The sequence below is a fragment of the Temnothorax nylanderi genome, unplaced genomic scaffold (genome assembly GCF_030848795.1).
Source record: "Temnothorax nylanderi isolate EJ_2023f unplaced genomic scaffold, tnyl_v1.0 TNYL_tig0033_pilon, whole genome shotgun sequence".
In the NCBI taxonomy this organism is placed as follows: Eukaryota; Metazoa; Arthropoda; class Insecta; order Hymenoptera; family Formicidae; genus Temnothorax; species Temnothorax nylanderi.
Window position 1 is genome coordinate 336,589 of NW_027249095.1, and position 15,246 is coordinate 351,834.

Below are 15,246 nucleotides of genomic sequence, written 5' to 3' on the forward strand. Positions count from 1 at the left end.
GTCGGCGAGGATTCCTCGAAGGGGAGAGACGCGGAGGCGCGAGATCGCGGAACTTGACGGCCGTCTTCGACTTCCCCGACGCCAGCTCGGTAGCTCGTGCTCAACTGGATCACACCGTCCAGGCCGGCGCCCGACGACGGCCTCGCGACACACGTTGTGTGTATGAAATTTACGGCGCATCGCTTATGTGCGCGCCGCGCCGCGCCGCGCGGACGCGAGACGCCTCCTCGGGCGCCGTCGTCGTCGCGACCGGAGCGATTCATTAAATTCGCCGCGCGCGTTATCCCGGATTTTAAGTACCCCCTCGTGGGCAGGGAGAAGGCCGGGGCGGGCGGGAAGGGAGCGCCTCCTCGGACGAAGTTTCCCGCGGGACGCCGAGTCCGCGAGGTCCCGAGGTCGCGACGTTCGAGCGCGCGTCTCTGTCGCGGCAGCCATCGAGATAAGGACGTCGATAAGCGCTCAAATATGTACTTAGCGCGTGCAACGGGAAGGTAAATGTAAACGGAAGAAACGATGAGGGAGAGAGAACTCGTGGCTTCGTGAAATAAAAATAACATCGCGTCCGGCAGCGGCGAGATGCTCCTTTTTTTATTTACGACCGGTTACGAGAGAGAATAAACGTGCGCTGGATGTGATATTTATCCCGCGAACGATATTACTCCTCTCTATCGGGATAATCTTGATAGAGATGTTACGCGAGAGAGAATCTTCCTCGGAATGTCGAGTATGTGCGTAATCTACGTTGCAGATATTACGAGATATACCGTTCAATCGCGCCAGAATTGTCGGGCTCCTCGAGGGGTTTAGATAAGGCCGGAGAGATACCGAGGGAGAAGCGGCGAGATGTGCCGTGGGATAAATTACTAACGCGCGGCAAATTTATCGCAGCGCTCCGGTTTATCGTCGGCAGGGGGTTCCCTTATCGACGCCACCGAATCTCACAATGGACTTTTGTCTCGGTAAGGCAGGTCGCGAACTGGACATTACAAACTTGGGATATATTTATAGCACTGCGACTTTTAGCGCAAATATAATAGTGTATCAATTTCGAACAGCCGCTTCGCGATCGATTGGCGACGGGAGCGATCAACTTACCCCTCGCGCATCCCTGAAGAGTATGGCAGCGTGAACCGGATCCAGGCAAGCGTCGGACGCTCGGTGAGGTATCGCGGGTGTCCCGAGGGATAATCTCCGTGCCGTAGGATCCAATGAACTTCTTCTGTGCGCGCCTGAAACAAACGGATTGTATGTAGTCGATTGACGTGGAAACGAAAAGAAATTTTAGGGAAAGATAACAAGAAAGATAAACAAGATGTTGCAGACGCATCGATATGTGCGAACAAATAGGGGTCTTCAGTCGATTCTTCTTGTCACTCTAATCGTGATTAATATAAATATATGTAAGTTTTGAGAAAATAGGATTTAAAGTTTATTATTTCTATGAAAATTTCCAATAAGATTTTCTAAACATTTATATATTTTATTTATATTTTAGGAGCACTAATGGACACAGAGACCCTTTACCGTTATACAATTTAAGCTCCTGGTATATTGGAAAAAGTATTAATAGCACTTTGACAAAAAGTATTAATGCCACTTTAACCGGGGATACGATTCTTTACCTCTGAAGTACAGACATATTGAATCGCAGAAACCAAAGGGGAAATATATATATTTATTTATTGCCTTTTGCCCTGAGTTCCGTAAAGCGGATTTATCTATAGCATACATAACGTTTACTATAGAAAATGCGCGGATTGGTTTCAGCGATTTAATCGTCACTGCGTCGGACTTTTACAATATAAAAGAATATTTCAAAATAGAGATATTTGTTTTTTATATGATTTTCAAAAATAAAACTTATCCCCGGCCCCCAGTCATCACAAAGACTTTAAAATGTGGCTTTCTTGGCGAAAGAAGGTTGGAAATCTTTAAGCTAGAGCCATCGAAAAGCGAATGTTTTACTTCTTTACTTATCCGAACTGACAAAATATGCGAAAACGTAAAATATTCACCCTCCAACGAACTCACTTTAATATTTTTAGATGCAAATTGATGAGAAGAGACGCAATCTGTGAAGAAAAAAAATATATTATCTGTAAAAATATGTATATAGAAAGGAGAAAAGTAGTTCCCCCTCGTGAAGTAAAAAATTTTTCCAGCATCGCGATCCCTAATCGTATCTGTCAACTTTGATTCGATCGACTCTGATCATATCATTCACATCACACGTGCTTCTATCGTAGTAAACAGTTTTAATGGTTGGCGATTAATCCAATCGTCTTAGGTTTCGGTCGTAACAGTCCGTGTAACATTAGACAATTTATCGACGGATGCACGAAATTTGTCATCGTGATTATTACGTAAAACGTGACTCGTTATTTACATTCCGCCCATGTGGTAACACGACTCGCGTCGTCCGGTGTATCTCTTTACTGGCTGGAAAGGATCTAATATCACAAGCCTCTAATATCCCGTTTTGAAATTCGTGCGAATTTTCAATCGGGACGATTTCGCGCGATTATTATTCTCACTCTCTTCTCTTCGGTTCAATTTCTCATAACCCGCCGAAGAAAATGATGTAATAACGTATCTGTTTGTGACGAATGTAAATATAACGTAGTGTACGCCGTAGCGAATATTAATTTATGTAAATGAGACTTATCTGCATTTTATAAGAAAAAACAGAAACATCGCCAGAACTACGTAATCAGTATTTGTCGGGTTACTATCGAGTTCTGCGTAGAAAAAAAATTTTTCCGCGTGATGTCATCACGTTTTCTCTCAAAGTGTAATCACCTGAGGAAACGGTGGACTTGCACCTCTTCCCCCGTACGTTTGTCAGCGAATGGTCAGTACACTGCAAATCCAAGTGTGTTATTTTTACATGTATAAACATCTAAAAATGACACAAAAGCTCTTTTTACATGTTTCTTTATGTGTTAAATTACGTTATTTAACACGTTTAATCGTATTAAATTAAAAGTTAATATGTTCAATCGTGTTAAGTGACGTGATTTAAAGCAAGAAATGTGTAGAAAGAGTTTTATAATGCAATGTAAAGCCTTGTGTCCACGGTATTAGAAATTGCTTCGAAATCTCGGACGGAGAAAGAATTAACCAATCGCATTGGTCAATTGCCGAATTGTTTATATGTGATTGGTCAATTTTTTCTCCGTTCGAGATCCCGGAGCGATTTCTAGTAGCGTGGACACGAGGCTTAAGACGGACGCGTCATGCTTCTGATAAACGTTCGATACCGTTCGTCAAGGACTGATGACGATGAACGTCTCGTGAAGTTAGAACGAGATTATTTGACCGCTCCCCGGAGGGACGATTCGGTCTCGGTCCCGGGGTCTTGGAATTTTGTTTTTCTCTCGGCGAAGGCCGTTTGCGCACGTTTCTACGATTAAATCCGCTTCCTCAGCGCGAGATGTCCGAGCGATATTCGTGCTCTCTATCAGCGGTGTTTATTTCACGGGCGCGTTTCGCGATACGCTCGCTCAAGAACGAGGCGGACGTTAGCCAGATCACGCACCGTTCGCGAATAGTTCGAATAGTCGCGACAGATTTCGCGAGAGAAGCGTCGACGGGATCGCGTACCATTTAACAAATTAGTTCGCTAATTGGCAAGTTCCTCAGTTTGCCCCTCCGATCACGGCCTTGGCAGATGAACGACGACGCGAGTTCACGCGGGTTTCCCGCGAGCGGAAAACTTGTAAGAGATCAATTAACATTGATCAGCCAAGAAAAACACGTCGCATAGTAAAAACAGTCCTTAGGCCAGTATTCATAGTCGGATCTTATTTCAAAATCGTCTTAAGTAATGTCTTATAGCGAATTCGGACGCACCAGTGCACATTAAAGCTGTTGTACACTGATTTAATCTCTAACATTTAAAGTAAATTGCAAATATCTTGACTCCTGATAAAATGCCTAATATATATTTTACCAAATAGTACAATAAAGAATACTGAGAATTTCGTGACTTAACTCGTTTATGTTAAAAAACACAAACATACACTTTACGTTTGCGTACGACGGGTTTTGTGCATTGAGTGCGCACTGGTGCGTCCAACCGAATTCGCTATTAATATGCTAATACGATCATTTCATTGGTTGGATGGAATCTTAAGACTGCCTTTGACCAGACTTAAGACGATCTTAAATATAAGATCTGACTATGAATACCGGCCCTAGAGTAGAACGCGACAGATCGGGAACGTCGATAATTTTCACTTCGTTACCTCGATTTGAATTCAGTTATTTTGACAGCTTTTGACGGGAAAACAAGCTCTTGGGCCGATATTCATAGTCGGATATTGTATTTAAGACCGACTTAAGCACTTAATTCTACCGACTTAATCTTAAGATGTTATAAACAATCACAAAGCCGTATTAGCATCTTAAGACGATACTTAAAACGGTCTTGAAATAAGAACGGACTATGAATACCGGTCCTAGATGCCCCGTTTGAAATACCGACAAAACACTAGTAATGAGTCATTATACGCTCGTCGCAATTGTCATATGCGGTTACATATAACGCGGTCGGGTCAAGGCATGGCTTACCACCAATAATCACCGAGCTTTATAAAGGCCGGAGCTTGCGGGATGAAGCGAATCGTTGACTGTGCCAGAAATAGAATCGTTTCGGAGATTGCGAGAAAACGCTAGAGATGATAATCAGGGGAAGAGAAAAAAAAGGAATTACGTCGCTGACACGAGAACGTCGAGAAGAAAAAGATATAGGTATGCACCTTCTTTTTAAAATTGTATATTTACATTCGGTCGCATCGGATATGTCAACGTTTATTTGTGTAAAGACGCAAAAAAGTCCCCATCGTGAGATCCAATAAATCCTCTAATTGACATCTCAAGTCCTCGAGTTCTCGCTAAGAATATCCGCTACAATGTGTTAATACTGCAGTAGCCGATTGATTTACGAGAAGAATAACAGGCACCGTTCTCCGATCTACGTATTAATAATTATTTCGTTAAATAGTGGCCTGTACGCATCTCACGTCCGTTCCGTTATTTTACGACGTTCCGCGTACATCGTGTCTAAATTGGCGTCGGTATGAAACTGGCGTACCCGCGGGAGCGTGCGTGCAACAGAAACAATATCGTACGCGGACGGTCAATTTAGCGACACGCGAGAGAAATTTCCGCACGCGCCCGTAGCCGATACGAAAACATATTACGTAACGAAACACGGCCGGAAAATCGAAATAGTATGTCTGCTCAAGAGAGACACGATTATCCACACAATTATCCATTATATGTTTTTAACCCCTCCCTTTTTTTTCTAGAATTACCAAAGTCAAAATAACTGATCACTTTTTATCGCGCAATTTATAACGCATTTTTTTTTACATTTTCCGTGATATTTGTCGTAATATTAAATTGGTCAATTTGCTCCCTTCTTTAAAAGATATATAGATAGTATATCTAAATAGACATAATTATACGTTAATCATCAGTAGTAATGTGTTAAACGATTACCCACACAATTATCCATGTTTTTGTTCCTTTTTTTTTATAGAATTGCCAAAGTAGTCAAAGCAACTTTAATCATTTTTAATCGCGCAATTTATAACGCATATTTTGAGATTTTCTGTGAATTTTGTTGCAAAATTAAATTGGTCAATTTATTTGCTCCCTTTTTTGAAAAATATATAACTAGTAGCGATATTTAACCCTTGCTTGCCACACTGGGGTGCAGCCAACCCCACGACCACATATTCCCTTAATTTTAAGTACCTAAACCTACGGGGAGCGGGTCTATAGCGACATCTGTCAATAAAAAAATTATGAATTTTTTTTGTAAAAACAGCCATTTTTCCATTTTTCTTTTGCTATTTTAATTTTTTCATCATACATAATTTTAATTTTTGGCTATATAACCTACATAACTTTTAAAAGTAAGCTCTTAAGAAGTTCTAAAAAATTTGGCAAGTTAAAATATTGAATAGCTTATTTGTTATAACAATTTTTGTCGCTGGGGTAGATTCCACCCCAATGTGGCAAGTACGTGACCTCTTTCAGAAGTGTGGCAAGCAAGGGTTAAAAAATGTTAAACAATTACCCGCACAGTTATCCATGTTTTTTTCCCTCTTTTTTTATAGAATTACTAAAATAGTCAAAATGGCTTTAATCATTTTTAATCGCGCAATTCATAACACATTTCTTGAATTTTTTCGTGAATTTTGTTGCAATGTTAAATCGATCAATTTATTTGCTCCCTTTTTTGAAAAGACACAGATAGTAAGTTTAAATAGTAGAAATAAATATACGTTAATCGTCAATAGTTCTAATGTTAAACGAAATGCTACGCAGAACAAATAACTTATTTCAACGTTTGTGTTGTAGCTCTTTTGTTTTTACATACATCGTTAAAAAAAATTCATGTTAACATTAAAGCACCGACTACCTCACAATAGTCTCGCAAATGATTTTTGCTGTGTAATTATATTTGCTCTATGCATGTAGACGCAATACGCCGCAGAGGAACGGCGCGGTATTCACCGACGATCGACGAGGCCGGACGTATAACGCTCGTCGTCGTGGAATTCGGTCGCGTTCGTTCGCGTTACCTTGCCTGAGTATGCTCTCGTAGATCCTGTAGGTGGTCTCGCAATCGGACTCTTGCAGACCACCGATGGGATGATGCCTGGCACCGCCGTCCAGACTCTGGCTCCTGTTCCTGAAGTCCTCCGCGCGTTTCTTCGGGCTCTCGTGGCTCTCGCTCTGGCGTCTGATGTGTCCCAGCCGCCTGCCGAAATGTCGTATCATCTCCTGTATGCTGTGATGATGATGGTGCTGCTGCTGCTGCTGCTTCTCGTGCTCATTGGTCGGGCTGGGCGAGGTTGGTGACGCTTTACCGGTGCTCGCCGCCCGATGATGGATCTGGTTGTGGTAGTGATGATAATGGTGATGCAGGGGATGATGATGAATGTTGCCGTGGACCGTGTGGTACACGGTCTGCTGATGATTGGACGAGTTCGAGCTGTAGGACGAGGAGCCGTAAGACGAAGAGCCGTAAGAATACGCGGAGCTGACGGAGCCGCGGGACGCGTGTCGCTCGTGCAGACAGAGCCTGCTGTCCTGTTGCTGTTGCTGTTGCTGCTGTTTCTGGTTCAACAGCTCGTGCAGAAACCTCGTGTCCTGATTCCGGATGTCCGACGACGCGGAGGAGGAGGAGATGCTGCTTCTGGTGTCGCCGCCGCCGCCGCCGCCATTGTCGGTGCCGTGATGATGATGGGACAATAGGTGGCTTATTCCGTGCATTTCACGAGACGGACAATGCGCGTGTATCGCGCGAACAATGACTCTGATATCTCCCGTCGCGGAAGCGGCCGCTTCAAGTTCCGGAGCCGTTCATCGGCGTCGCGGAACGGGGGGGAGGGGCCGGAGGGAACGGAATCTGCGGAAGAACGGCGTCAAGGCGTCAAGTAATTCCCGCGGACGAAGAGATGTAACCGCTGTTTGTTACGCGCGGGGGGGGGGAGAGGGGGGGGGCTGACGAGGGGGGACGACAACATTTCGCCGTTTCATCGATCGTTTTCCTTCAGCGATCCGGTAAGCGCGTAACACCGACCCCTCGCGTATATCGTCCGTTCACATTATGTACACACCACGATCGTTTCCCCACTTCCGCGTAATGATGTAAGCAAATCTCGGCGTTCAACTCGAAGATTTAACAAGCCGCCGAGAATGAAGCAGATGAGAGTACTACACGTCGTCCGCGTGATATTTAATCTAAACTCCTCTTTCCGTTTAATAATACTTCATATTTATCGCGCCGTTTGTTTCACGAACAGAGATCGCAAAACTATTTGCATGCTCTATTTTTTTTGCGAATAACACCGGGTTGCGAAATGCTTTTTATTCGCCAACAGTTTTATTCGCGCAAATAAAAGGAACGAGTCAATTCCATTTTATCTCTCACGATAAAATTATTCTATGAAATTATATAAAAGGAAGGGATAATAATATCTCTCGCTTTAATTCGCCGCGTATTTACTCGCGAAGCTCGATGCTGCGGACTCCTACGTAGGTACATGCTAATGATATATCTATCTGCGCGTCGAAAATCTGAAGCGGCAACCGTGTATTACGTCAATCCGACCGAGAATCTGACAGGAAGAAACAAGAACATCTGATGCCAATTAAATTCTGGCAGAGGGAATAAACTTTTAATAAACCCCGAAAGCACGGAGTTGTCGCGAGTGTTTTCGACGGGCGACATTTAGACCTTTATCAGACGTTCCATCGCAACATTCCAAAAATGTGACGTTCGTTTAAAAATAGCCCGAGTACAACGATAACGATAATTGTCGTAATAACGCAAATTTTCCCGCAATCTCTCTCTCTCTCCTTTCTCTCTTTCTATTTCTCAAGTGTGACTCAACGATTATGTCACGGTAATCGCGTTGCGTAAATGCAGCGTCGATACACAACAAAGAAGACATATACGTTCAAGCCCCTGAATTCCCCGAAGAAAAGCCAGATGACACGCGGTCGCGTACGCCAGAAGAAAATTAGGACTCAGAAGGAAACGTTTATGACACACGAGAGGCTGATTGCGTGATTAGCGGAAGCAGTCAGTGCCGGCACCAATTATTAAAGAGCCAGGAACGACGCTTTTGCCCGCGTATATCACGCGACTGTTATCACCGTTAGTATTCGTTATACCGCTGCCAGCCGTCTCAGCGAGTGTTCCCTCTTAGAATTCTATGTCCCGGCAATACTTAGAAACGCTTGGAAAATGTAAAACGCGGCGCATTACGGCAATGCCCCCGATTTCTAGGGCTCGGGTCGCCGAAACGGCGAATTTCGAGGTCGAGGGTGAGGAACTAGGTCGTATCGATCGGCAGGCCAGCCCCCCCAGCTGTCGAGGGACGTACAAAGAAATTGTAGCCTCGAACGAGAGCGGCGTATCGACAGCGGAGTCCCGAGTCCAATTAGAACGGAAATTCGCGAGCTGATAAAAGGACGTGCGCGCGATCGGCTCCGCTTCGATTGGCGAAGTCTCGCGTGCCCGCGGGCGTTTGCATTGATAAAAGTGATCGAAAAAGCAAGAAAAAAATAGGATCTCGGCATGCAACGTCGCGCAAAATTGCTGACTCGGCGCACACGCACGTGTAAGGGATACGTCTCGTTTATCTCGTTAAACGGCGACGTTTAATATCGGGTTTTCGCGGGACGCGCGTAAACGAAACGCGCGCGGAGCGACGCGAACGCGAAAGAAATATTCACGAGCGAGAGAGAATTACCGCGAAGCGCCGTCCTGCAACCTTGACGATAGTTCAGTGTGACTTCCTCAAAACCAATAATACCCCGGTACCCGGGACACGTGTCTTCGCGTCGCAAACGCTCACGTACGTGTCGTTTGTATGCAAATGCGATGAGTACGCGATTTGAATCACGAAAAATTTGAAGCTCCGATTAAAAGAGAATTATGTATGTGCCGCGATAAAAATTCACGTAGGTACACGTCACTCGCACTTTCCTCGAAAACTCTTCCGAGCGTGATGAAACGTTTATCGTTACTAACAAAAGATCGAGAAGAAACGTCTCTATATTTCTGACAAACGTCACGGTGATGAAAAGCCGAGAAAAGAACGGATTTAGAGGAGACCCGCTTCCCCGCGGTCGGTTTACACGGCCAACGTTCAAAATGCAAGACTTAAGGCCGCGTTCGGGAAGCGCGGTATTAGCGCTGTTTGCTTATTCTATCCTTGCTTTACACCTGATGAGCGATAAAGATAGAATGATGCAATGGCGCTATAATAGCGCGCTCCCCGAGAACGCAGCCCAAGTCCAAATAAAAAATGAAAAGCGAGAGGCTTGGTATCGCGACCGTACTGTACTTCGCGAAGACCTTGAGCTACGGAAGACCGCGGAGCCTATCTGAATGTCTCGGGAATGAAGCGCAGCTAATTCAATTTAGCGAACACCCGTGAAACTTGAATAACAAATCTCCGCGGGGATTCTTCACCCGCTCGCCTCGAGTCTTACCGAAAATTAAAGGATAATTAAGGATAATTACTCGTTTACCTTAAATCTTGTTAAGCGAATCGTTCTAATGTATATTTAATATCGTAAATACTGTTAATACCGTTCCAACAAAAGCTGCGTTTCAACACCGACAAATAATCGGCGCGCAATTTTGCGAATTAGAATAGATACACAAAAATTCACACGAAAATTATTAACGGCACCCTGTCGCGGCTCCGAATTCCTTTTTCATCGGTTGATTTATTTAATGCGTTAAATATAAATTATTTATGTTTCGCCGGTGACGTAATTGTTCCAAGTTCAACAAAAATAGCACGTATGGGTAAATGCTTTTTTTCTTTGCACGAGAGAACACGAGAGAATAGGCACGTTTTCCACGCGCTCTGCTCGCCAACGACGTGTCTCTCAGATAGAAAAAAAATTCTCTTTGCGATAATATTTTTTCTGCTCGCGCGAGATTATTCAAAATGGAACAGCAGCGCTGGTTTTAAACTGCAGCGCTCTCGTATCTGACACAATCGATTAAAAAATATACGCGGATATACGGGGGATAAATGAAGATTAAATTATTAGCAATTTCGCTTCCTGACGTTCTCCCCGGTAATCGTATGATAATCCGCTACCGCGTTATCATCCATTACGGCACATTAAACAGTTAAATCACGATCCGCGATTCCACGAGGCGTGGATCGCGTCGCGAAAAAAACATCGCGTAACTATACTTCTTTTTTTGTCGATATCCGATGTAAAGACGAGCAATCGCCTTCGTCGCGCCGTCTCATTCAGAGTCTCTTCCCCCCCCCCCCCTCCCACAGATTCGACCTGGACGCGACGTCAAGGCGAGAGGGAACGCGGATTGATCTCCCCCGTTAAAAAATTTACGATAGGCCACGCCGCGGTGTTTACTCCGCCGCCGAGTTTAAAGCCAACCGTCTCGGCTGCACTCGCCCGTTCGTTCGTCGCCGCGAGCGTTATCGAAGTCGCATTCTTATCGAGCGTCCGACGATTGCGATGGAAGTACGCGTCGCGAGAGAAGAGAAAACGGGGAAAGAGAAGGGAGGAGAGAAAACGAGACGAGAGAAACGTGCGCTTGACTTCGGATAGCTCGCGATTTCGCGACGTAACTCTTCTTTATTTTTTTTTTACCACACAAGTATCAATCTTTCTTTCTACTTTTATGTTCTCGAGGTTTGCTCTGAAATATTAAAACGGGCTTTATTTAGCCCGTGTCAATTTCTCTCGGCAGGCTCGCACGCTGCTCATTTTCCTCGTCAATATTCCGCCGGTCGGGACTCCTCCGCGCGGCGTGACGCGCGGCGTTTCCGGTTTCCAAACGTGGAACAATCGATGCGCGAATCTCTCCCGGAGAGACCGGTTTCTCCTCAAGGCCGACACGACGCGCCGACGAAGAGAGACCCTCCAGCCTGCATCGACGCGCCGAGTGCCGACAGAATCAGAGTCACACGCGACGGACTCGTTCCCCGTATCGTTCCTCGCGCTCCCATGTGAGCGCGAGTGTGTGAGCGAGCGCGCGCGCGCGCTCATATTACGCCTCTCTAATACGTAAAAAGGGATGACCTTCCTTTTTCCCCTCATTCCCTCCAGCGACCTATTTCGCCGAAAGCGCCGGCCGGGGCCGGGCGAAGACGAAAGGAGACTTTTTAATTGCGTCTCGGAGGGCCGGGAGAGCTCTCCGGCGACCCTCGTCCCTCTCCCTTCGTCCCTTTTCACGTCCGACGATGAATTCCGTTCCCGAGCGTCGGGGACGAATCGCGGACGAGGGGGGGAACGAGCGGGAACGCTCTCGGGAGCAACGTAGTTGCGAGGAGAGGCCTTTTCGTGACTCACGCGGCTCCCGAGCGATAAAAATTCGGCGTTCGGCGATCCGCTTACGTAATACCGCGACGAAAAGAATAGAGGGAAGAAAGAGAGAGAGAGAGGAACGCGCGCGTCGAGATGGAGAGACGCCGGCCGAGAACCGGCGGGCGTATCTCGCTCTCTCGCGTTCTCACGACGTCGCCGCTGGTATTCCGAGAATGGACTTTACGCCCGGCTCCGTTTAAGGTGACGATAACGAGAGAAGGCGATAAACCGCGAGCTCCGATGTAACGAAGGCGAGGGGGTACTTACGAAAGACGGCGCGAATACTATCCGCTTTGTCTTCGCTTCGCTCTTTTTATCTCACTCTCCCTTTCCCTCGCGTGCGCAATTTTCGAAAAGGGCGAACGACGGACACGTGAGGGTCCGAGAGAGAGGAGGCTCGCCCGCTTCAACCCTTTCGGACGCTCTCCCTTCCCTCCCCCGATAGGGGAAATGAGAGGGTGGAATTCGAATTGCACTTCGACGAAGTCGCGTATACCGCGTGAATGTTAACGGGGGCTAGCGGCGTGGCGCCGTGACATAGGGCTGATCGAAGCGTGGCCCTGAGTGCCCCGTCCTTCGGCGAACGTGGCCGCACTAACCCACTGACACACACAACTGACACAACGCGGGTACGCGGCGCGCGCGACGGGCCGGACTGGCGTGTTTACGTGCGCGGGGTACCGTAGCCCCCGTACTGGCCCGTAGCCGCGCCGCCGCCGCCGCCGCCGGCGCTGCCGCCGTTGTTTATTGTTGTCGCCGTCGACGACGTGATGCCGGCGAGGAAGACGCGGGAGAAGGGGGTAGAGACGCGGAGACCGCGGAGTCGAGCCTTCGAGTCACGTGGTATCGGTCCTCGCGGTGCAAGGTGCAACGCGAGCACGCCGAGAGCCGGCGGTCCTCCGATTTCGAGTCCCGCCGTGCCGCTACTGAAAGTGTCTGAAAGAAACGTGCCGACGCCGACGCCGACACTGCCGACTGCGACTGGCTCCGCGCAGGTCACCACGCCGCGCCGTGTCGCGTCACCACTTGCCGGCCGCGGCCCCGCGGCTCCGCGCCGGTTGAGAGCATCCTCGCGCCATCGGCGCGAGAAACGGCTAACCTTCGACCGACCGAGCGCGCTTATGTGGCAACGCGGTTCTGTACGGATGGACGGCTAATTGGATCTTCGCGATTTTTATATCGTATATATGTATGTGCATAGTAGGACTGCTTTCAGTCAAAGAATTGCGCAACTGTAAAATATATATATAATATAAAATATTCGTCGTAAATGTGTAAGCATTCACGAGATATTTAAATAGACATAAGATTTCAAATATAAAATGTTTAAATAAGCGTAAGATTTACGGTCAATTTTAGATTTTTTAGATTTTTGTATCATATACGTATAGTACGACTGTTTTCAGTCAAGAGAGAGTTGCGCAATTGTATAATGTAGAATATATAAGTTGTAAATGTGTAAGCATCCACGAGATATTTAAATTATAGATGTAAAATTTCAGTATGAGATATTTAAATAAGCAAGATTTATAGTCAATTTTAGATTTTCGCGATTTTTATATCATATGGCTAAATGGATTTTCGCGATTTTTATATCATATATGTATAGTAGACTATTTTCAGTCAAGGAAAAATCGCATTATTGTAAAATACAATATAGGGGAGACCGAGGCTATATGGCTCCAGGGATATGTTGTCCATGTACTATTTTTTAGTATTTATCTTGAGAGGAACAGTGCATGGATATAAAAATCGCGAAATGGTTTTTAGAATTTAAAAGAACCATTTAGAATCTAAAAGAATTATTTCGCGATTTTTTATTCACTGTTCCTCTCAAGATAGTCAACAACCCCTAGAGCCATACAGCTTTTACGTCGTAAATGTATAAGTATCCACGAGATATTTAAATAGATGTAAGATTTCAATATGAGAGACGTTCAAATATAAGATTTACAATCAGTTTTAGATTTTTTAGATTTTTATATCATATATGTATAGTACGACTGCTTTTAGCCAAGGAAAAGCACAATTTTATGGGCCGGTTATTCCAACCTGTTGGTAAACTACCTAATAGTTAAATGAAATCATATATGTCTTTGTTTATCCTTTACATTAGACAAAGATAGACATATGACTTATAACTATTAGTTAGCTTATCAATAGGTTGGAACAACCGGTCCTATATATATATATATGGAGGGGTAAAAACCCCAGAGTGGTGTAAGTAAAATATTTTAAAAAATTGGACTTACGCCACTCTGGTTTTTACCCCTCCATATATAACAAAATATGTATAAATGTGTAAGCATGTCCGCGGGGCATTTAAATAAATGTAAGATTTACATAATGAATCATAGAATAATACCGAAATATAGACGAAATATTCAGATTGTTATATATAAAATTATAGAAACACAATATCGACATAATTCACGTCGAATTACCGACGCGATACGTTCGCGACTAAATGACAGCATCTACCCGGAATAAGCGCTTCGCGTGCAAAAGAGAAGATAATAACTCGGCTCCCTCGCAAACACACCGAGAGTGTCCGAGGCAGAAATTAATATTCCACGTGCATCCTCGCTATGCGCTAACAGCTGAAGAAATAATTCAATGACGCCTAACGAGCCCTCCCGTCCCGAATAAAAATAGATCGCGCTTATCTGCCGACGCGCGCGTTATCTCGTCATGTCTTTTTTTTCCAAACAATAAGATTAAACGGATCTTAATACAATTTAATTACGATTACTTACCCTGCGCTGCTTGCGCCTGATGCTGCACCGCCGCTCTCTGAAACAAAAAAAATGAGAAACGAAAGTCAGTCGGGACAGGTATTCGTCGACATTTTACGCGAACGAGGAATTTTCATCATTTTCAATTCCGTCGCGTACGCGCCTGGCGGTGGTCGCGAAACGAATTCCCGCGATTTCCATATGCCGAGTCCATTGGCTACGCAAATACATTCCCGCTTATTGAAATTGCTGCGCCGGAGAAATCCACGTGCAAATGTCGCGGAACTCTACCTCATAAATTATTTTAAACCTTTCCTATCGATCATCCGCGAAATGACACTCTCTTCCTCAGTCTTGACGACGCTCGAACCGAGTCGGTCTTTCGTACATTCGTACGTTTCCTCTCAATCTAGATCCCTTTCAATCTAGATTCCTTTCAAACTAGATTCTAGACAATCTACGCATTTCCGCTTGCGATATCTCAATGAACAGCGGCGTGCAATTTTCGCGCGGAACCGCCTCCGGAATCGGGTATCGGGAATATAAGTACGAAGCGACCGTCGCGTTAAGGGCATCGTTTAGAGATATTCAGATATATAAGGATCGAGTCTATATAAGTACGTTT

At 45.4% G+C, this 15,246-nt stretch overlaps 1 protein-coding gene across 2 annotated transcripts in view; it reads right to left on the bottom strand.

Annotated features, from left to right (window-relative positions):
• Window positions 1-15,246, bottom strand: part of Snf4agamma (SNF4/AMP-activated protein kinase gamma subunit) — a 47,789-nt gene that overhangs the window by 12,598 nt on the left and 19,945 nt on the right. For both annotated transcript variants that reach the window (XM_071702993.1, XM_071702992.1), the window contains exons 7-8: window positions 14,643-14,679; window positions 1,096-1,229 (exon numbers count right to left, since the gene is read on the bottom strand). In XM_071702993.1, the coding sequence (XP_071559094.1) occupies window positions 1,096-1,229; window positions 14,643-14,679 (171 nt within the window). The remainder of the gene's footprint in view (window positions 1-1,095; window positions 1,230-14,642; window positions 14,680-15,246) is intronic.